The 21,056-nt window shown below is 47.8% G+C and overlaps 1 protein-coding gene across 1 annotated transcript; it reads right to left on the bottom strand.

The window, feature by feature from the left end:
* Positions 1 to 1,184: 1,184 nt before the first annotated feature.
* On the bottom strand, positions 1,185 to 20,485 carry LOC115311258. Its single transcript, XM_040218323.2, has 4 exons — positions 20,350 to 20,485; positions 14,034 to 14,254; positions 13,212 to 13,347; positions 1,185 to 1,468 (listed from the first exon to the last, which is right to left on the bottom strand). Exons 1-4 carry the CDS (start codon positions 20,366 to 20,368, stop codon positions 1,185 to 1,187), a joined length of 660 nt encoding a protein of 219 aa, XP_040074257.1. The 5' UTR covers positions 20,369 to 20,485.
* Positions 20,486 to 21,056: the final 571 nt, after the last annotated feature.

Below are 21,056 nucleotides of genomic sequence, written 5' to 3'. Positions count from 1 at the left end.
GTAACGTGTACAAGTCTGATATATATACAGGGTGCTTTTTTATTTTTTCAGATTTGTTTAAAGAAAAGCCGTGAAAGCTACACTTATGCGGTTTGTGCACGTGGGTTATACGGCCACGTCGACATTATGTGGGTGGCTAATCTTTGCGATAAATCGGCTAATTAATTAAAATTCGTTAATTTACTTTTTAATTAGTGAAAATAAATATGTGGTTCCAATTAGAAACTTGTAGAGCATCATCGAAAACCACCAAATCAACTCTTTTTAGAAGGATATAACGCCGGGGAAGGGTTTTAAGGCGTTCTGTAAAAACGCCCCATTTGGACGCGTCTCTAGATTTCGGTTTCTTATCGGAGCGCATCTTTGCGCCCGCGGTCCTGCTCCCTGGTGGTCGCGGCGCGAAGCCACCCCCTCGCCTCCCTCGTAGAACGGAGGGAAGAAGGGCGCACGTGTGTTGCGCGTCTCGGCCACTGGGGAGCAGGACCGCGGGCGCGTAAATAAAGCAGTGAATAATATTTCGTACCTCATTCAGTGCTTTACGCGTAGATGCGCTCCGATAAGAAATGTACAACCAACTAGCTCAGCTCCTTCCCATTGCAAGAAAACGAAATCTGGAAACCCGTCCAAATGGGGCGTTTTTACAGAACGCCGTAAAATCCTACCCCGGCGTTCTATCCTTCTAAAGAGAGTTAATTTGGTGATTTTCGATGATGCTCTAGAAGTTTCTAATTGGAACCATCTGTCTATTTTCACTAATTAGAAAGTTAATTAACGAATTTTAATTAATTAGCTGACTTATTGCAAAGATTAGCCACCCACATAATGTCCGCCTGGCTGTATAACCGACCTGCACAAACCGCATAAGTGTAGCTTTCACGTTTTTTTTTAAACAAATCTGAAAGAATAAAAAAAAAACCTATATATATATAAATATATATATAACCCTTTCCATGAATATGACAGTTGTTTAATACGGTGGGGCCACAAGTTTTCATAGACAAAGGAAAGAGTAGCAACCCAATGTTGATCGGAATTTACAAACGTTGGCCTCACAGGTTGGCACCCTACATCTTCCGTATGATCGAAATTAACTTCGAGAGGCACTCATCATCAGCAGTCGTAACTGCTGCAGTAGCGCCGTCAGGACCGTAGCTTTGGCGGACAATCTTCTCGTCGGCCATTTCCTACACGGAAGGAATGGTTGCCACGCATTTCATCGACGCTGTTCCATTGATAAAGCCGTCCTCGGGCATACTGAAGCGGAGCCTGCTGTCGAAAGCCTCGAAACCGGCGAAAGGATTGGGAGTAATGATCACGAAGTGTAGCGGTACCACAGGTATTCCGTTGAGGAACCAGCTGACGCTGACCGCTGTCCTCGACTTCGGGGAGTTGTAGTAGACGTCCACGGTGTCGCCGACCCTGTAGTGCGTGTGGGAGCCTCCGATCTTTGGACCCCCCTTTGGAAGATCTGCATCGAAACCGAAAGTGTAGAACCTAGCTCCTGTCGTGGGCAAATAAATAATTTGTGGCCGTCAAAAGACCCAACAGATGCCAGTAAAGAAGAAGCATCGCCGACAAGCTCCAGTGCGCCTTTTGCACGTGCGAAAGACCACTGGGGCTGTAGTGTTTAAAGAAAAGAAAGACGAAGCAGAAATGAGATGATAAAGAAAGAAGACGATGAAAAGGCGTACAACTGAATCGGCGTTCCTTCATCTTACATTCCACTACACTACATACACTACATTTGGCGACGAGGTAAAGTGGATTTCAACTTACTGATCTTGCAGCGCATACTATGTGGACCTAGAAATGAGTCACGCAACGCTGCCGCCGCTTCCTTCGTTTCTTGAACGGCCTGGAAGACCCCCGGTTCCGTGGGACCAATGGCGCCGAATGTTCGAGAACTACCTTGACTGCGTCGAAGAGTCTTCCCTTACGCCGAAGCGAAAGAAGGCACTGCTGCTACATGCCTTAGGAACGGAAGGACAGCGAGTCTTCTTCACGTTGCCTCACGTCTCTGCTGCTTCCCCTAGCACAATTCCTACCGCAACCGCGTCCACGTCAAGTGTTACTACTACCACTGACGTGTACCAAGATGCTCTCGCGACTCTGGAGGCCCGCTACGCAGCGACGTACAACGTTATCACAGAACGCCGCAAGTTTCGCCAGCGTACACAAATTCCTGGTGAAACGATTGACGAATTCCTCACGGCATTACGAGGACTTTCGCAGACCTGCAGCTTCGGCTCCGCATCGGACGAAGCGCTACGTGATCAACTGGTAGAGGGAGCTTCGATGACTCACGTTCGAGAACGACTCCTACTAGAAGGTTCTGCCCTTTCCCTCGAAAAGGCTTTGAACTTGGCCCGCAGCGTGGAACAGTTCAAAAAAGAAGTACAGGCATCCACTGACCCGCCTGCGGTCGTCCACAAACTACGAAAAACCAAGGGAAAGAGCTCGAAGTCCAAAATTCAGCCAGGCGTTGACGCACCAGCCAGACAGCAGAGAACATGCTACCGCTGTGGATCAGCAGATCACTTAGCAAATGCTGCTACATGTCCCGCAAGGAGCAAGACTTGCACCAAATGCAGAAAACAAGGACATCTGAGCTCTGTTTGTCGGGGTACGGCGTCAACAATGGAGGTGGTGAGTTCTTTCACCACTACTAATGAAGAACTCAGTTCCCTTGAAAAGGAAAAAGAACGTGACTCAGTTACAAAAGTGCTGGAAGTTGGAGAAGTGCACAAAGCTGGAATCTATGTGATAATGCAAGTAGAACAACAAGATGTCAAGTTCCTACTTGACACTGGTTCTGCAGTTTCCATTCTCTCCCATGAAATCTACCAGAGCGAATTTGCGGACAAACATCTACTCCAACCAGCTGCAGTACAACTACAAAATTACTCAAGGCAGCGCATTCCGCTTCTTGGATGTTTCGTGGCAACAGTCACGTACAAAGGGTCCTCAGCATCACTTGTGCTTTACGTCGTCTCACAAGGATCAACATTGCTGGGACTGGACGGACTTTCCGCACTTCGACTTCACATTGACGGATCTACCCTGCAGTGCATGGAGACCTCTACACCGATCTCTACGGACTTGAAATCTATCATCGACTCTACCTACGCTCACCTGTTCACACCAGGAATAGGCATGGCAAAAGGTTACGAGCATCTAGTCAAGGTGAAGAGAGACGTTCCTCCTGTTGCAGTAAAGCTCCGTCGACTGCCACTTACCATTCGTGAAGAAGTGTCTAAAGAGCTTCTGCGTTTACTCGATATGGACATTATCGAGCCAGTCACCGCATCTGAATGGGTATCACCCATTGTTGTTGTAAGAAAAAAAGACGGAAAGCTACGACTATGCGTGGATCTTCGTGCTCCCAACAAAGCAATTGTCGTCGACTGCTTTCCATTACCAAACACGGAAGAGCTACTCAACGCCTTGGATGGAGCCAAGGTATTCTCCAAGCTGGACTTAACAGCAGCTTACCACCAGGTTCTTTTGTCGCCTGAAAGCCGTGACCTAACTGCTTTCATTACACACGAAGGCCTCTACCGCTACAAGAGAGTGTGCTTTGGCTTGGCATCTGCACCTTCAGCTTTCCAGAAGATGATGCACGACATTTTCGTAGGATGTTCGGGTGTCCTTTGCTATCTCGACGACATTATCATCTTTGGTGCTGACGCAGAGGACCATGCAAAGAACTTGACAAAAGTTCTGCAGCGCATCTCAGACACTGGCCTGAAGCTAAACGACAAGTGTGTTTTCGGAGTAACAGAATTGACATTCGTAGGACATACTATCACTTCTCAAGGTGTGACTCCTCTACAAGAAAACGTTCAAGCTATTCAAGATGCGCCTATACCAAAGGACCATCATTCCCTGCGCTCCTTTTTAGGACTTGCGGGATATTACGCAAGGTTCCTTCGCAACTACTCGGATGAAGTTGAACCACTAAGAGATCTTCTACGTGGCGAGAAGACATTCGTTTGGACGAACACAGCACAATGGTGCTTCGATAGAATCAAGCTGCTGATTGCCAACTGCAACGCGCTTGCCATGTTCAGTCCAGGATTGCCAGTTCTTGTCACAACGGATGCGTCCGGATACGGTATTGGCGCAGTGCTCCAGCAGGCCAACGGATCCGATCTGCAGACCGTTGCGTTTGCTTCAAGAACACTTTCACCGGCAGAGCGCAAATACTCTGTTGGGGAACGGGAAGCCCTCGCATGCGTTTGGGCACTAGAGCATTGGCACGTGTATCTCTGGGGAAGACCATTCACCCTCTGCACAGACCACCAAGCACTTACCACCCTACTGAGCTCTCAAGGCACGGGTCACCGTCCGCTCAGAATCGCTCGATGGACAGCACGTCTGCTCAACTATAACTTTGTAGTGCACTACAAGAAGGGCGAAGACAACGTCATCGCAGATGCACTTTCCCGACTACCATTACCTGATGCGTCTCCTGACCTGATTGAAGAGGAAGTTATCTCCGTCATAACTGAACAACCCATTTCGAAGAACGACCTGCAGTCTGCTACAGCCGCTGACTCGGTACTTAAAAAAATCAAGCATTTCGTCGTTACAACCTGGCCATCTAAGACCAAGGTAACTACTGAAGTGTTACCCTACTACCAAGTGAGATCCGAGCTGTCAGAGGTCGATGGATTGCTCCTACGTGGCGAGAGAATCGTAGTTCCAACTGTAATGACTACTAAAATCATCGCCTTGGCTCATGATTCACACTTGGGAATCGTCCGAACCAAGCAACGATTGAGGCAGTGGTACTGGTGGCCAGCCATGGATGCAGCAGCGGAACACGCTGTTCGTGGTTGCCTGACCTGCCAGACAGCTGATAAGTCTGCAAAGACTTTTCCTGCTCCACTACAACCAATACCGCTTCCCGCACGTCCCTGGGAGAAGCTGGGCATCGATATCGTTGGTCCCATCGAAAAAGCACCCCAACGACATCGTTTCGTGGTCACCGTCATGGACTACTACAGTCGCTGGCCTGAAATTGTTTTGGCTAGCACGGTAACCAGCGAAACAGTGACTGCATTCCTGCGGACGCTTTTCAGCCGTGAAGGATATCCGACAGAAATCGTCTCAGACCACGGAAGCCAATTTACATCGGCAGAATTCGAAGAATTTTTACGGGAACGTGGCATTCGACATACGTTCTCATCCGTTTACTACACACAGTCAAATGGTGTGATTGAAAGATTTAACCGAGTGCTGAAGGGGTTTATTCAGCTGGCTCTCCTTGAACAACGAAACCTCGAAGAAACACTGACCGAATATGTCGGAGTATACCGTGCAACACCACACTCAACTACGGGTGTGTCGCCCGCATTCCTGTTGCACAATCGGCATCCGCGGACCAAGCTGAATGTCGTCGGATGGCCATCAGAAAACTTTTTCACGGAACCGACCGGAGCAATGACGGAGCTGAGAGAGCGAATTAGAAGACAGCAGCTTGCTGCTCAAGAGTACGTAGACCAGAAGAGAGGCGCACGTACGCCAGCTTTTCAGCCAGGCGATTTCGTTCGCGTGAAGTTGCCAGGTCATCACGCCAAGGGGAGTTTGAGATACTCCAAGCCACGCAAGATACTGGAGCGTCGAGGATCGAATGCATTCGTGCTCGACGATTACAAGGTGTGGATTGCAAGCAAACTCTCAAAACTACCACAAGAAGTCCTGCCACGACTTACTTCGGGGACAGACAACGGGCTGTCACCTGCCACTTCGTGGAATCCTCCACCAAACACGCCCCAGTCACTTGAGTTTTCCCCGGCGGGAGACCGACCGGAATCGAGATCATTGTCAAATGGTACAGACACCCACCGACAAGAACTTCAACTCCAACCTCTTCGCAGGAGTTGCAGACAACGAAAACCTCCGGAAAGACTAGGAAGTTATGTGACATGAACATTGCCATATAGGCACTCGGGTTTTCGTTGACTCGACAACTTTGTTTATTTAGATGCTTCTTTTCTGCTTTGGTTGTTTTAGTATGTGCATTTCCTTTAAAAAACGGGGGAAATGTAGTGTTTAAAGAAAAGAAAGACGAAGCAGAAATGAGATGATAAAGAAAGAAGACGATGAAAAGGCGTACAACTGAATCGGGGTTCCTTCATCTTACATTCCACTACACTACATACACTACAGGGGCATGAACACGCGCGCCCCGAGGCTGAAGCGCTAAAAAAACCGCCATTCTCATTCCAACAAATCCCGGCGCTCGGTCAGTTAGCTAGCTCCGAATTTATAATGATAATTAAAAATAGTTTCTATTTTAAGTAGCATGGAAGTCCACGTGTTTTCAGCGCTACATTGGTGACCCGGGCTCGGACCTATAGCTTCTCATCAACCGTGCCACATCCCTTCGACAGCAATGACGGAGTCTGGACTTCCAACTGGTTCTCCCGCCGCTGATCCTATCTTGCCGGCTGCACACATCGCCACCGCAAGTTTCAAGCTGCCCGTCTTTTGGGATGGCGACGCGGAACTCTGGTTCTTGCACATCGAGGCCCTGTTCCGTTCTCATCGGATTGTTTCCCAAAGGTCCCGTTTTGACTTTGTAGTAGCCGCGCTACCCCAGGCTACAGCCGCGATTGTCCGTGACATCGTTCGTGCACCACCAGACAATTCATTTGATCACCTTAAAGATGAACTTATTCGCCGCACCACGGCGTCAGAACAACGCTGACTTCAGCAGCTCTTGACATCTGAAGAATTGGGTGATCGAAAACCAACGGACGTTCTGCGACGTATGCATCAGCTACTCGGCGACAGACCAGACAGAGTCAAGGAACCAATTTTTCGAGAACTATTCCTCCAGAGGCTCCCAAGCAACGTCTGCATGATCCTGTCCGCTTCGGAAATAGCATCTACCGAGGCCTTAGCTTGCATGGCTGATAGGGTCATGGAGGTGAATACACCTGCCATTGCAACTCTCTAGACGGTCAACCAAGCGGTTGACCGTCTAGAGAGACTCAACGACGTCGTCCTACAGCTCTCAAGAAAGGTGGACCAACTCTCTTCTGAGGTATCATCTCTCCGTGTCACGGAGTCATCTTTCTCAAGCAACCGTCGGGGATCATCGAGGTTCCGACCCAGAGCAAGCAGATCTCCTTCCGCCAAAGCAAGCGGATTGTGCTGGTACCACAAACGATTTGGCGACATGGCCCACCGCTGCATTTCTTCCTGTTCTTACGAGGGAAACTCCCCAACCACGCATTAAAGACGGCAAATGCCATGGTACCTGATGTCAGCCGTCTTTTCTTTATCATGAAGAAGAATACGAAAATGTATTTTTTGGTCGACACAGGGGCGGAGATCAGCGTAATACCTCCAACTTCAGACGATCGCCGACACCGCCAAAACTGCTTGACACTTCAAGCTGCAAATGGTTCTCCCATCTCAACGTTTGGGGAAAGATCGCCCACGCTAGGCATTGGTCTTCGTCGCACCTTTCGCTGGGTGTTTTTAATAGCCGAGGTCACTCGACCCATTCTTGGAGCCGACTTTCTAGGCTTCTTCGACCTTATTGTGGACGTACGACGTAAAGAACTGACTGACGCGGGAACGCGACTCAGCGTACAGGGGTTATGCTCAGACAAACCGCCCCTCAGTCCCATCATTTCAAAGGTCCTGACCGATTCTCCATGGCAAAACATCCTCAAAAAATTCCCCGCACTCTCAGAAAAAAAGGTGTATTATTACACCCCTTGTCCCATATACCGGGTGAAACAAGGAGACGGTAGGCTCTTTAAATCGACCGGAAAATTCGGTTTCTTAACCTATCGCGCTACGACTTTGTGCAGCGTTGCCCACAGATGGTGCATTTTTTTCGTAAAATTTGCAAAGAGCGAACTTACCTGAGGAAAAAGTAAAGAAAGAAAAAGGCTTAGCTCCTATGGAAACGCAGCGACGCCACCGGTCTGCAATCAACACGGCGCCGTTTTGCACGGTAGACAAGAGATGGCGCAACGAACGCCGCCAACGAATGAGCATACGGCGCCGAGAGCCAGCGTTTTTAGCAGACGATTTTTTCGAATCAAAAGCGGCGCGCGTTCCTCAAACGGCGACAGTTGCAGAAATAAAAACAGGCACGATAACAACAAGCAACTGCAGTTCCTTGTCTGCTAAAAACGCCGGTTCTCGGCGTCGTCTGCTCGTTCGTTGGCGGCAGTTGGCGTCGCGACCGCTTGCGCCATCTCTTGTCTACCGTGCGAAACGGCGCCGTGTTGATTGCAGACCGGTGGCGTCGCTGCGTTTCCATAGGAGCTAAGCCTTTTTCTTTCTTTACTTTTTCCTCAGGTAAGTTCGCTCTTTGCAAATTTTACGAAAAAAATGCACCATCTGTGGGCAACGCTGCACAAAGTCGTAGCGCGATAGGTTAAGAAACCGAATTTTCCGGTCGATTTAAAGAGCCTACCGTCTCCTTGTTTCACCCGGTAGTACACCCCAAAACTTCAATTCGATGTACAGCGCCGCATAATCGAACAGGCGGCCCCAAAGTTTACGAGGGGCTTGATAGCCGTGTGGTACAGCTTATTAAGATAGCGGATGTACGTATTATTGACTACAAAAAAGATTATCGGAGTTTTCTTGGCCGCACTGCAAAAGCTTCATGTTTTCTTTCTTTGGTCTTTGATACGTGCTTTAGCAATTTAATAAGTTATATTGTACCGTTATCAAGCCCCTGGTAAAATTTCGTGCCGTCTGTTCGACTCTAGGGCGCTGTACGTCGAAATGAAGTTTTGGGGTGTATTATATGGGACAAAAGGGTGTAAGGTGATACCCCTTTTTTTTAGAGTGCGCCCTCACACGGCCATCTATAACAGAACGACCTGTCAAACACACCGTAACTCATTGCATTGAAACAACCGGTCCTCCCGCGTTCTCCCGACTACGCCGTCTTTCTCCAGACCGTTACCAGGTCGCCAAGAACGAGTTAAACCATATGCTTGAACTTGGCCTGGTACGCCCTTCTTCCAGCAACTGGTCTACTCCACTTTATATGGTACCCAAAAGTCAGGTGATTGGAGACCTTTCGGCGATTATAGAGCCCTTAACAAGGTCACGATTCCTGGCAGGTATCCTGTACCCCATATTTATGACTTCACCGGTGCCATCGCAGGATCAACAATATTCTCCAAGATTGACCTTGTTAAGGCCTATCACCAAATCCCGGTGGAACCGTCCGACATTCCTAAGACAGCGATTATTACACCTTTCGGATTATTTGAATTTTGCGCATGCCTTTCGGCCTCCGTAATGCTGCACAAACATTTCAACGTTTTGTGGACCATATCTTGAGAGGGCTCTCGTTCTGCTTTGCATACTTAGACGACATCCTTGTCTTCAGCCACACTGCAACAAAACACGAGGAGCATCTTCATACTATATTTTCAAGATTAGATGACTACGGCGTTACCATACAACTTGAAAAAATGTGAGTTTGGCGTGCCGGCACTTGACGTCCTTGGCCACCACCTTGACCGAAATGGAATACGTCCACTACAGTCTCGAGTCCAAGCAATCAATGACTTCGCCGTGCCGTCAACGGTGAAGCAGTTGCGAGAATTTCTCGGCCTACTCAACCTTTACCGTCGATTTCTTCCAAATGCAGCAGCAACACTCAAACCGCTCAACACCTTACTAGCGGGAATTAAGAGCAAAATCGCACCACTTGTGGGGAATGACACAGAAACTGCCGCGTTTACTATTGTAAAAAAGCAGCCTGCTGATGCAGTACTTTTGACTCATCCACACTGTGATGCCCCCTCTTCATTAATTGTGGACGCTTCTGACGCTGCAGTTGGTGCAGTTTTTCAACAGTATCTCGGGGGCAAGTGGTGCCCGATTGGATTTTTCTCCAAAGCTCTCTCTCCAGCTGAAACCCGTTATAGCACGTTCGGCCCAGAATTGCTCGCCATCTACCTCTCTGTGAAATACTTCCGGTACCTACTCGAAGGACGTCAGTTTTCTATCTACACCGACCACAAGCCGCTCATATATGCAATGACCTCTAGCGCCCCGCACTCACTTCGAGAAATCAGGCACCTTGCCTTTGTCTCTGAGTTTACCACAGACATTCGACACATCTCCGGCCACAAGAACGTCGTTGCAGATGCCCTATCAAGAATGACTGTGAATGCAACAGGCGCCACATGTCCTTCCATCGACTATCCTGCACTGGCCACGTCACAAACTCTGGACAATGAGCTTCAACAACTCCGAACATCAACAACTGCCCTTGTCCTAGAAGACGTCCAGCTGGATTCACCTTCAGTGAAATTGGTTTGCGGCATGTCAACTGGCACACCTAAACCTTATCTACCCCCCGAATTCAGACGAAAGATCTTCGACATGTACCATTCTCTATCACACCCTGGCATTCGTGCCACTCAACGCTTAATTGCAAAGCGATATATGTGGCCTCGAATGAACACAGACGTTCGTCACTTGGCTCGGACATGTCTAAAGTGTCAACAAACCAAGATTCATCGTAATACCACTACCCCAAATTCAACATTTCTTTCTCCGGATGCAAGATTTTCCCATGTACACATTGACCTCGTCGGTCCCCTCCTGCCGTCAAGAGGATACCGCTACATGTTGACCTGCATCGACCGATTCACACGTTGGCCCGAAGTGTGTCCCATTTTCGACGTGTCTGCAGAAACGGTCGCGAAATCCTTTTTGTCAACTTGGATAAGTCGATTTGGCGTTCCGGCGACCATAACAACGGATAGAGGACGACAATTCCAAAGCCGGTTATTCGAAGAAATTTCACACCTACTCGGCATTAAAGGAGCAGTGCAACGATATTCAATTGGAATGTTTTTCACTTTACACGAGCTTAGTGGCACTAGTGGGACTCAAGGATGCTCGCACGCAACTCCGCTGGCCGAGAAACTCCTTTGTTGCGGTGTAATTTCAAGGACAAAAGCGATCATTTTCATTCAATCTCTCCTTTGCAAAATTTGATGACGTAACGTGGGGAGCGCACTACACCCAAGTGACGATATTTGAATGCGGTTCATAGATTGGACCCGAGCCCTGCGTGGGCACTCGACTTGGGCTCGTGATAATTACTAGGTCGAGAAGCATTCGGGTAGTGGCCCGTGTCCAATCGCTGCAACGACGATAATAGCCGAGCGATAACAATGTCTGGAACTCAGCGCGTGTCCTGTGCTTTGCCAACCCCAGCGCGTGCCCATGATTAACATTGGCGGCATATAATCGGTTCCAGATCACGTGGCAACTTGTTCTGGCTGCGAGTTGAGGGGGTGAACGCTCCTCGTTTTTTTTTTTTTTCTGGGATTTTTGTTACGTGGGGTGAAAAACGAACGCGTGTTTCATAGGTCATTAACGTCAGGGATCCGTTCTTAACGGTATTTGCGCGAAGTACAAAAATTGTTTCATAGCCCCTTTAAGCATATTTCAACGACAGCATACCATCCCGCTTCTAATGGACTAGTCGAAACATTCCATAGGCAACTAAAAGCAGCACTGAAGGCTTCAGACACCACATCCTGGACAGAAGCCCTCCCCATGATTCTTCTAGGAATCCGAACTACGCTCAAAGAGGACACCGACTGCACCGTAGCCGAACTAGTCTACGGATGTTCGCTTCGTCTGCCAGGGGACCTTTTAGTTACCTCACCAGACGGCGGAGTTTCCAGACCCTCTCAACTACGTAACACGACTTAAAACAACGATGCAGGCCTTTCAGCCCGTTTCCTTTCGCAAACCACGTCAACCACAAGTGTTCGTGAGCCCCCATCTGGAAACGGCAACCCACGTATTTGTCCGAAATGATGCAGTAAGGCGGCCACTACAACCTCCGTATACCGGTCCTTTTAAAGTAATTTCGCGATCATAAAAATATTACAGGCTTGAAATTAATGGCAAAGAAGACACAGTATCACTAGACAGGTTGAAACCCGCTCACATGGCCAACACAATCGAAACAAATGCAAGTAACCTTATGTCTTCCAACGCCTCCACAAAAGCTGAGACAAACGACTCAAGTAAAGGGCATCCAACGGCAGCCACAACCAAGGCACCGACAAAAAATACGACTCCCAAAAGGGTGCACTTTGTTACTGAACCTCTTCCACACCATCGTAGTACACGACGTGTCCCCCGTCCTGTCACTAGGGGGGAGCTGCTGTGGCCGTCAAAAGACTCAATAGATGCCAGTAAAGAAGGAGCATTGGCGACAAGCTCCAGTGCTCCTTTTGCGCGTGCGAAAGACCACTGGGGCATGAACACGCGCATCCCGAGGCTGAAGCTCTAAAAAAACCGCCATTCTCATTCCAACAGATCCCGGCGCTCTGTCAGTTAGCTAGCTCCGAATTTATAATGATAATTAAAAATAGTTTCTTTTTTAAGTAGCATGGAAGTCCACGTGTTTTCAGCGCTACAAATTAAAAAGTTGGGTGCCTTCTTGGCATTTCCCAAAGACGTCCAAAATGCGCTCTTCGTTTTCTGGGCGCAGTAAGGAAGCTACTGAAGTGCACATTAAGTGAATTTTGTGAATATAAGGCCGTCTAAGTAACGTGGCATCATGGTGGATGCGATGCGATTTGCGTCCTGTTGCGCCACCGTCCCGGTATCGTAGTGTCAGGAACCCCAAACTCGTCAAACTCAAAGTTGGGTCCGAAGTTCATGGAGCGCACCGATTTGGCTATCACGAAGATGAGTTCGCGCTTTTGTCGCCAGCGTCCAATCAGCGCGCTCCGCGAATGTTCGGCTCCAACTTTGTGTTTGACAAGTTTAGGGCCCCAGGTGTCGCATATGACATCATAGAGGACCTGTATAGGGTATATATATACCACGCATTTAAGTTTTAATAGGGATTATGCTTACAAATAAACTAATATATATCTTTCCGACTACAAAGGCAGTGGCGCTAGCTGCGGCGCGTGCCCTTCGCAAGTATTGGAATCGGGTTCGTACGCACGTTTGTGCGCTGCTTGGCTGTGCCTTGTTTATAGTATGTGCATAGGATGTACAGATTGCACAGCCCAGGAGGAATGTATATATTTACATACTTGATTACTCAAATCAATCAATACTTTTAAAGGAATGGCTGTCTTTGTGGGTTGTTTTGTCATTCATGCCAAACTGCATCTAGCCTGCAGCTGCAGTTTCAAACTTTGTTAGCGAAAAAGCTATGACAAATTTACCTCTGACACTAAGGACTCGTTCGCCTGCAACGGTCGCGAAGGAAGGAGCATCGGAAGAGACCTCGCATCGGTACGTTCCTTCACTGGCCAGGCTGAGCTTTTTCAGCAGCACTGATGTGGCGTCACTCGCTGTAACCTGCACAGTGAGTCAGTGCCGGGTCTCCGAGGCCACAGTTAAACGGCTCGTATATCGTACAAAGTACTCTGTGTTCGCTACAGACGCGATAACAGAATTATCTCCAGATACCCCTCAAGCATCTATGAAACATGTTTGCTTTATACATACGTGTGCTTCACACATGTCTGAAGACAGTTTTTGTATGGCCAATGTCAAAGGAGCGTTATATAAGGGAGAAGCACTCGTACAGCGTCTGCGGACTGTCTTATATGATGTATTAGTGTGTGTTCCACCCAAGGCACTTTGCAGTAAGAGTAACTGCCCCAATACTCCTAAGACTTGACGAAATATGTATTTCATATTTTATCTTAAATACCGATGTCAAATGTATTGTACAGCAGATGGTATTAAAAGGTGCGGCTAGGCCAAAACAATAATTGATTGGTTAGGGGCTCTTTGGCGCAACAACAACGTTGCCATTCTGCGCCAAAGTTGACTTTTTGGAAACCAGAGTGGTGTAACAGTGATGGGATTATAGCACACGCAATGCTGAAGAGAACTACGGTAACTATTAATATTTTCGCCAAAGTAGTTAAGGGATTGTAAATGAAACGGTGAGCGGCCAGCACGGATGTTTGTCCAATCAACAACTTTTATCTCGGAAAATGGGGAGACAGGCAGAAAGCCGTTATAATTTTACGTACGTTTACCGTGACTCCTCGAAGATGGTAAACTTGCGTAGGTAGGTAGTCACCTGGTAGATAGCGAAATAACTCTGTACCATCTTTGTGCCGCTTGACGGGGTAGAGACTGGCGTCCGCAAGGCGGTAGCGGCACTCCAGCTTCGCGCTGCCTCCCACCAACGCAGCCTGCGGGACATCCACGCTGAGCAGTACCAGGGATCCCATGTTTATCGCAGCCGTTTCTGCATCGTACGCAACACGACTTCTCTGTTCAGCCATACCTTAACTTGGTCATCTGTATAGCATGGCAATCCAGGCAATATAATGGACGATGGAAGGGCAAAAACACAGGCAAGTTGGTGAACTTAACAATTAAAAGGTTTAAAGGTGCGAACTGAAACTGGACGACACGCCTTTTAACCTTCTAATGGATATGTACCGACTAGCCCCAACCAAACGTTTAATGCTGAACTTACCCCGTAATAAAAAAAGAATAATAATAAAAATAAATAAGAAGACAGCCGCTGAGACCGTTCTAAATCGCAGCTACAGATTTTACTTCAGACGCCACCCTCATCTAATGTCACCAATTCACCTCCTCACAAAAAGACAAGAAAACGGACATATAAGAGCCCCGGGATTTGGGGTCATTCCGGGGCAGTTGTATGTCCCTACTGTTAGTTGCCTCTTTGCAAAAAGATGTTGGAAACCTTCGGTGAGTATGGTCATTCTCATAAATCTTGGAGCGTGAAATAAAATCAGTAGCTGTGTTTTGAATCAGTATGTCTGGTTGTCCGTCTTCTTTGGTCTCGTTTTTTTTTCTTTTATTATCGAGCAATATAATGTGACAGTCGGTGGTAAAAGAACATATCCTTGCGCAGAGGCAGGACTGCTGAGGATAAGTCGGTCGCCAAGACTCATGTAACCCTTGTCGCCGATAGCTTTTGCCTGTCCAGGATAAGGGTTGCTTGTTTTTCCGTCTGGTATAACTTAGATCATTATATAGCTCCTATGAAGCAGAGTACCCCAATCCTTTGATCGGCGTATTTCGCCGACAACAAGGCCGACAGAGCAGCTCGGCGCGAGTCACGTGGTACTCAGAGAGATCGACGCAACACGGCTAGTTGTATGTATGTCTGTATGTGTCTTTTATTTCAGACACAAAAAAGGTTCTGGGAGGCTGGGTTTAATTAAAAAAATAAACGCCGAGTTCACACTTTTCGAAACTAGTCTGTCGTAAAGCTGGTAAAGCACTAAACACTTTATCAATGTTTTATTATATTGAATGCGTCTGAAAATTTCGCGAAGGCAATTTCCAAGGGAATAGCATTTGAAGCAGACGATTGTTTTACGCAGCGGAGAAGGACTTTAGGGATTGGCCAGAGCGAGTCACGTAAACGGTGTGACATCGCCGCGTCGTCTGCTGCATAATGCCGCTCAAGCAACTTAAAAAAAAAAAATTGCGTTATTACATGGGACACAAGTTAGCGCAAATTATTGTAAACTGTTCCTTTATTAAGTCAAAAACTATTGTCCTTCCGTACATTCCCAAAATAATCAAGAAACAGCGGTTTTCTCACGTTCCCCGTGCATTTGTGAGCGGAGTTGGAACCCACGGGCGTTCGCCGCTGGTCGCTGAGAGATGGCGTTCTAGATTGCGCCACTTCACGCCACTCTAGAGAGCCAGAGTTGCGCGTCTGTTTTCCACGTGCCGCCGCGCCGCTATTCGCCGAGATCCGATCACGTGAGGAGCCGGATCAGGTGTCGTGCAGGAATGACAAGCACTCTGTGGTGTCTGTTCTTCCTACGTCCCTGTCTTCAAAACGAAATCATCTTCTCTAACGTGCAGGAAAGAACACGTCGCGCGCGCCCCGGCTTACGTTCCGATATTCGCCGAATTCAGTCATGTGAGGAGCAGACTCCGCATGCCGTGCAGGAAAGCCGGCGCTCCGGGGGTGAACGCGCAACTCTAGCTCCCGTAGGGAGCCTATGCTGGAACTCTACGACACTCTGCTCCGAAGGCCCTTGGGAGAACGTGACAAGGCCTTTTTTCAGGTCTAGGTTTCGACGGAAACAGTCAAGGAAAGAAATACGTGGAACTCAAAATGGGATTTTTTTTTTTTGCGGCGCGAAAACCAAGTGCACAGGGCTTCACTCACTCTCGCAGCAGCTCTACACTCTGAGAAAAAAAAAAAAGGCGGAAAAAGGTAGCAATGACGCGTTTTCTTCCCTTCTACTGACGCGCCCCCAAGCAGACGCGAGGAAAAGCTCCGCCCTCCCGCTTCATATTTTTTTTTGTTTTTTTTTTTTTGTTTCGGTTTTCGACGCGTCGTTCGATAAGCATAGTTGAGTTGATTGAGCTTCTTCGCGAGGGTCGTCTTGTAATTCCGTTTCCGAGTCGAAACATCGAGAACATATCGGTTGCATTGACGTTTTTTATCGCTAATTTTGTCAAACGAGCAGGCGAATCCGTTGAAAACAGCGAAGATTCGGTCAGAGCTTGCAGTGTTAGCAGGGCTACGTACACTGGGCTAAGATGGCCGTCTCTTTATTACGGAACGACGTGTCGACGTTGTCGACGTTATGTAAACCGCGGAAACTGCGTCCTAGACAGGAATGTTTTGCTGCGGGTGCATGCGTGTCTCCTGTGCTGCGTTTGGTTCTGTTTTCTGATGTCGAGTGCCAACCGACAATCAACGTGGTTTTGTATTTCCGCATGTCAGCAACATAGCAACATCGTGGTGGCAGTGTCAGTGAGCGTTGTTAACCAAGACTGGAATTGTCGCCGATGTGACCTTGTGTTCGCGTATAAGTGGTGTAACAGCAAGTTGAGATGACGTAAACTGCTGCAGGTTGCCATTTTTGCTTTGCATTAAAGAGTTTAACACTGCTTGAGGGATTACGGTGCCATCGACCGACTTGCGGATAGTCATGTTTGAACACTGCTCTGAACCGTAGCTCCTATTGTACTGTGTTCAATGTGACTGTCGTCTGCGGTGTGCTGCTGTCCCCTCCCCGATAGCGCAATCGCTCTCGGGGATGTCTACGGAAATTTATGCAAGACGGCAATTACAGCCGCACCTGACAGCGCAGAAACAACAGCAAGGACTACGATAAAAAACTATTATCTCTAGGTGGTGCGAGGGGAGAGGACGCGTCCCAGATGACAAGGCCAGGGTGCTATATATTCTACGTCAGCTAAAGAAGGCCAACGTACAGATTGTATACGAGTGCGTCGTCAGCATTCGGCCGGGACTCGTGTCATCACTGATTGAACACGAGACGGGTTCCCGCCGAACGCAGCACATTATTTTTCAATCTGACTCCTCGGGATGGCCTCCGATTAGTGACGTGGGAAACTCAGCACTGCGGCCTGGATATCTAGAAGTAATGAATGAAAAATTCTCAATGCTTGAGAAATCATGAGTAGGGGTGTGCGAAAAGTGGTTCGCATATAATAGCGCTGTTTCATCCCTAGCTTCTGCACTGCTAGAAGAAACGGCCTTCGTGGCTTAGGCCCGCATTGCCAAGGCTATGAACGACCCACTGCTATTCGCGCATGTACTACTCATAGTAAAAGTTGTCTGTGGCGCATCTTCATTTAAAAGTAAATTAATATGACAATTTATTACGCATTTTATGACCACCGAATGCATGTTAAATTTAAATGAGTTTAAAAGGTTAAAAATATGCCCTGAAAGTAAATGTATCTGTCCCAAAAACCATGTATGGGAAAATTTCGGACTCTTTTGCTAGCACGACGTATACTCCAATTAAAATTTCTCTGCAGCTTGGCCCAGATCTGCGCACTGAGAACAGGAAAGACACGAGGCAAAAGGGACGTCATTAGTGGTGTCAGATGACCCTTGCTAACGACGCCATGGCGGCTTTAAGAGGTGATAGAAGACAGAGAGGCTCGCCTTAATGCCGTGCGACAATCATTGTAAGTTTTAATGTTTTTAATTTTCCTTCGCAGTATTAATATAATAATTCTCTATGGCCTGCGAATTCGTCTGCTCTTTGCGGACCTGGTGCGCTTGTTTTCCCCCGATTTCAAACAAAGGTGGCGCGCGCTTGGCTGCCTCGTCATCGCGTGTTTCCTACGCGTTCTCTATACTCCTTTCCATGCAACACAATACCCCAGGGCCAACAAACCATTTTTGAGCCCATCCACATGGTTTGGAGGCTAGACTCTCACCGTCGTCCCTGCTAATCCTAACCGAGTTGACTGTGATTTCAATCGACGCAGCCCGCGTATAGGCGCAGTTTCAAGCACTGCTAGCAGCTACATTCTCGTCTTTTCCTGCTGTATTTTGTGTTCCACGGTCGATGTATTTTTTAAATGTTGTATACCGCAATAAAAACAGCAAAAAGCAACAAAAATAAACTGAAAACTATTTTTGTTGGGTCCGCGCGCGACAGAACGAATGCAACTGGAATGTTAGATGTGTTTTTTTTTTTACGATTAGGTTTGACGGCGTTGCCCGATTAGCCGCGTGTGAAAGGACAAAGCGCTTAGCTGACGAAAATAATTTGCAACAGAAGATAGCCAAAAGGCACGGATTTTTCACGCTCACAAGTAACGTGTTTAGCGGTGGACAGGGACACGGACATACAATTTAGCAACTGCTAACATTTGAACAATACATCGTACGTACAACACGACGCAGCGTTATCTGAAAAGAATTTATTTGGAAAAAATGAAAGCCGTTTACAATTCCGTGTAACACCGAATTAAAGCGCAGCTCTTGAGGAAGAGGAGGGAAGGGTACTGAGGGGAGGGCATATCCTTCGTCCCTCCTCTTAACGTCCTCATCCTTCCTGCTGCTCGTACCTCCGAGCGGCGTCGGCGTCGCCGTCCGCGTAACCGTGAGGTCACGTGACCCTCGTGACCTCACGGGGGTCACGTGACGTCACCGGGGTCACTTGACCTCACGGGGGTCACGTGACGTCACCGGGGTCACGTGACCTCACGGTTACGCGGACGGCGACGGGGTCACTTGACCTCACGGGGGTCACGCGACGTCACCGGGGTCACGTGACCTAACGGCGGTCCCGTGACCTCGCAGTTACGCGGACGCCGACGGCGACGCCGCTCAGGCTGGAAGCGGACGCCTAAGAACTGCGCTCTAAAATATCTCAAATAACACAGTCACAGTCGGCGAGAGTCACATTTCGACAATCGAACGGAATCCAAGATCACTTCATTTTGAGGCACGTTTTGGGGAGAGTTTCCTATTTTCACACCAGCACCAAGGTAAAGAGAGGAACGGGCGCGACTGACTCCAACCTGAACTATTTTTTGGCTATGACTGAGAAGGACTCTACGCGGGTTATCTCTGGGAGGGAGCAGAACAGTTGTCATTGCTCGTAAAATCGCGTCGAGGGCGTTCGACGTCCTTCCCTCCTTTCTCTCTCGCGAATATCGAACATAAACGCTTGAATGGCACGCACTTACCAGCCCTATTTCTCACAGTGTAAGATAACACAGAAAGAGTACGCAGCATACATCAGAAAAATTAAGTGGAAACTTTGAAGAAGGGCTAGAAAATGTCGAATGCAAAACAGCGAAACGTATTCGTAGAGAATCGCGCGGAGCGGGTTTCCACAGTACAAGACAGTGGCGGAAAATTTCTAGCTCATAGGGGGCGCGTGAGTCGCACCAGCCGCATCAGCGTCAGCAACATGGCGGGGGCCTAGGAGCATTTTTTTTTTGGAAAGGTGTATATGTTGCGGGAGAGACGCATTAGGGAGTTGTAGTAAATCGTTTTTCCCCTGAGATACGGTATCTGTAAAGAAAACGCCGCAGCTGCGGATGCGCGCCGCCAGCCTTGTTTGCATAGTTCGAGGTCTTGTGGCGGATTATGGAGCGCTATTCGGGTGCTTAGCGGGCTGCGGGAACGGTTTAATACAACTCCCGAGTATGGAACACTTGCTCGACGTATTCAGAGGAACAATACACCGCAAGCGGCAGCCTGGCTTAATGTGACTAGGTTACAGAATGTTCCCAAGTGCTTGATGGGGGCCAAATAGCTTATGAGCCACATTTCCAATGAGAGCTGAAAGGAGGGAAAGAAAGCGTTGTTCGTCTGGAAGTGCCGCTGTCTTTTCGCCCTCTTTCGTCCTCTCGACGCGACAACGCGACGCGTGAACACTAGCGACCTTTTTAAGATGGAGGCTTGTGCGAGTTAACTTTCATTCAAATAACGACCAAACCAGCCCGAAGACGTCCGCCTTTTAAACTTCAAACGCTTTTTATAGTTTGAGTTTCTCCTTCAATCTGGACTCTCTAGCCTATCTGGTCTGTGACAAGATCCAGAAGTGTTACACCGCTTGCCTCTATCGATGACTCTCATCTGTGCGCTTCCAGTCACGGTTTGAAGGCTGGGTGGTCCGGAAGACACCTCGCAGCGGTACTCTCCCGAACTGGCCGGAGTCAGATCCCTCAGCTCCACCGACTCTGCGTTGCTTAACTTAATCTAAAAAAAAAAAAGAAAAAAAAAAAAAGGCTGTAATCATGGTACATGAAACACGTGTTTGGCCCTTGCGCTTGGCGTTCTGTATACCTGAAAAAATAACAGTCAGGGCTGGGCTTCGAATACTCCAAAAAGTATTCGGACATAAAAATACTAGGATACATGCATTTCAAGTATAAAATACAATACTGAAGTAAATACCCCTGAAATCCTTCTGAAAAAAAAAAAAAAAAACGCAAAAAAAGTAACATCAAATGCAAACACAGATATAGGTTTTTTAATGTAGGTAGGTTTGGAAGGGTGCGGTTCGTAGCGAATTAAATGGTAGTTGCAAAAATATTCGAAAAGTCAGGAAAGTTCATTAATAAAATTTAAAAAAAAACACTTCACGTATACAAAACAAATTCAATAAATGTTTAACAAGGGCTTGTAATCGTCCTTTCGTTTTAGTGCATACACCTTCCCTTATTTCAAATTATTTATTACAGGTACCAGTCCGAATGCCGTTAAAACATTCTTGACGTAGTGAACCATGTAGTTATTGCATGAATGCAGGCGACTGTTTTTC

This window comes from Ixodes scapularis, unplaced genomic scaffold (assembly GCF_016920785.2).
Source record: "Ixodes scapularis isolate PalLabHiFi unplaced genomic scaffold, ASM1692078v2 PGA_scaffold7__128_contigs__length_106722199, whole genome shotgun sequence".
NCBI lineage: Eukaryota > Metazoa > Arthropoda > Arachnida > Ixodida > Ixodidae > Ixodes > Ixodes scapularis.
This window is presented reverse-complemented; position numbering and strand designations above follow the sequence as displayed.

What these genes read in the sequence shown, in the direction of transcription:
- LOC115311258 (XM_040218323.2), bottom strand. An exon ending in TTCGAGGAGTCACGGTAAAC is followed by an intron (nt 13,348 to 14,033) that starts GTACGTAAAATT and finishes CTCACTGTGCAG; the next exon opens with GTTACAGCGAGTGACGCCAC. An exon ending in ACGAGTCCTTAGTGTCAGAG is followed by an intron (nt 1,469 to 13,211) that starts GTAAATTTGTCA and finishes GTTTCGATGCAG; the next exon opens with ATCTTCCAAAGGGGGGTCCA.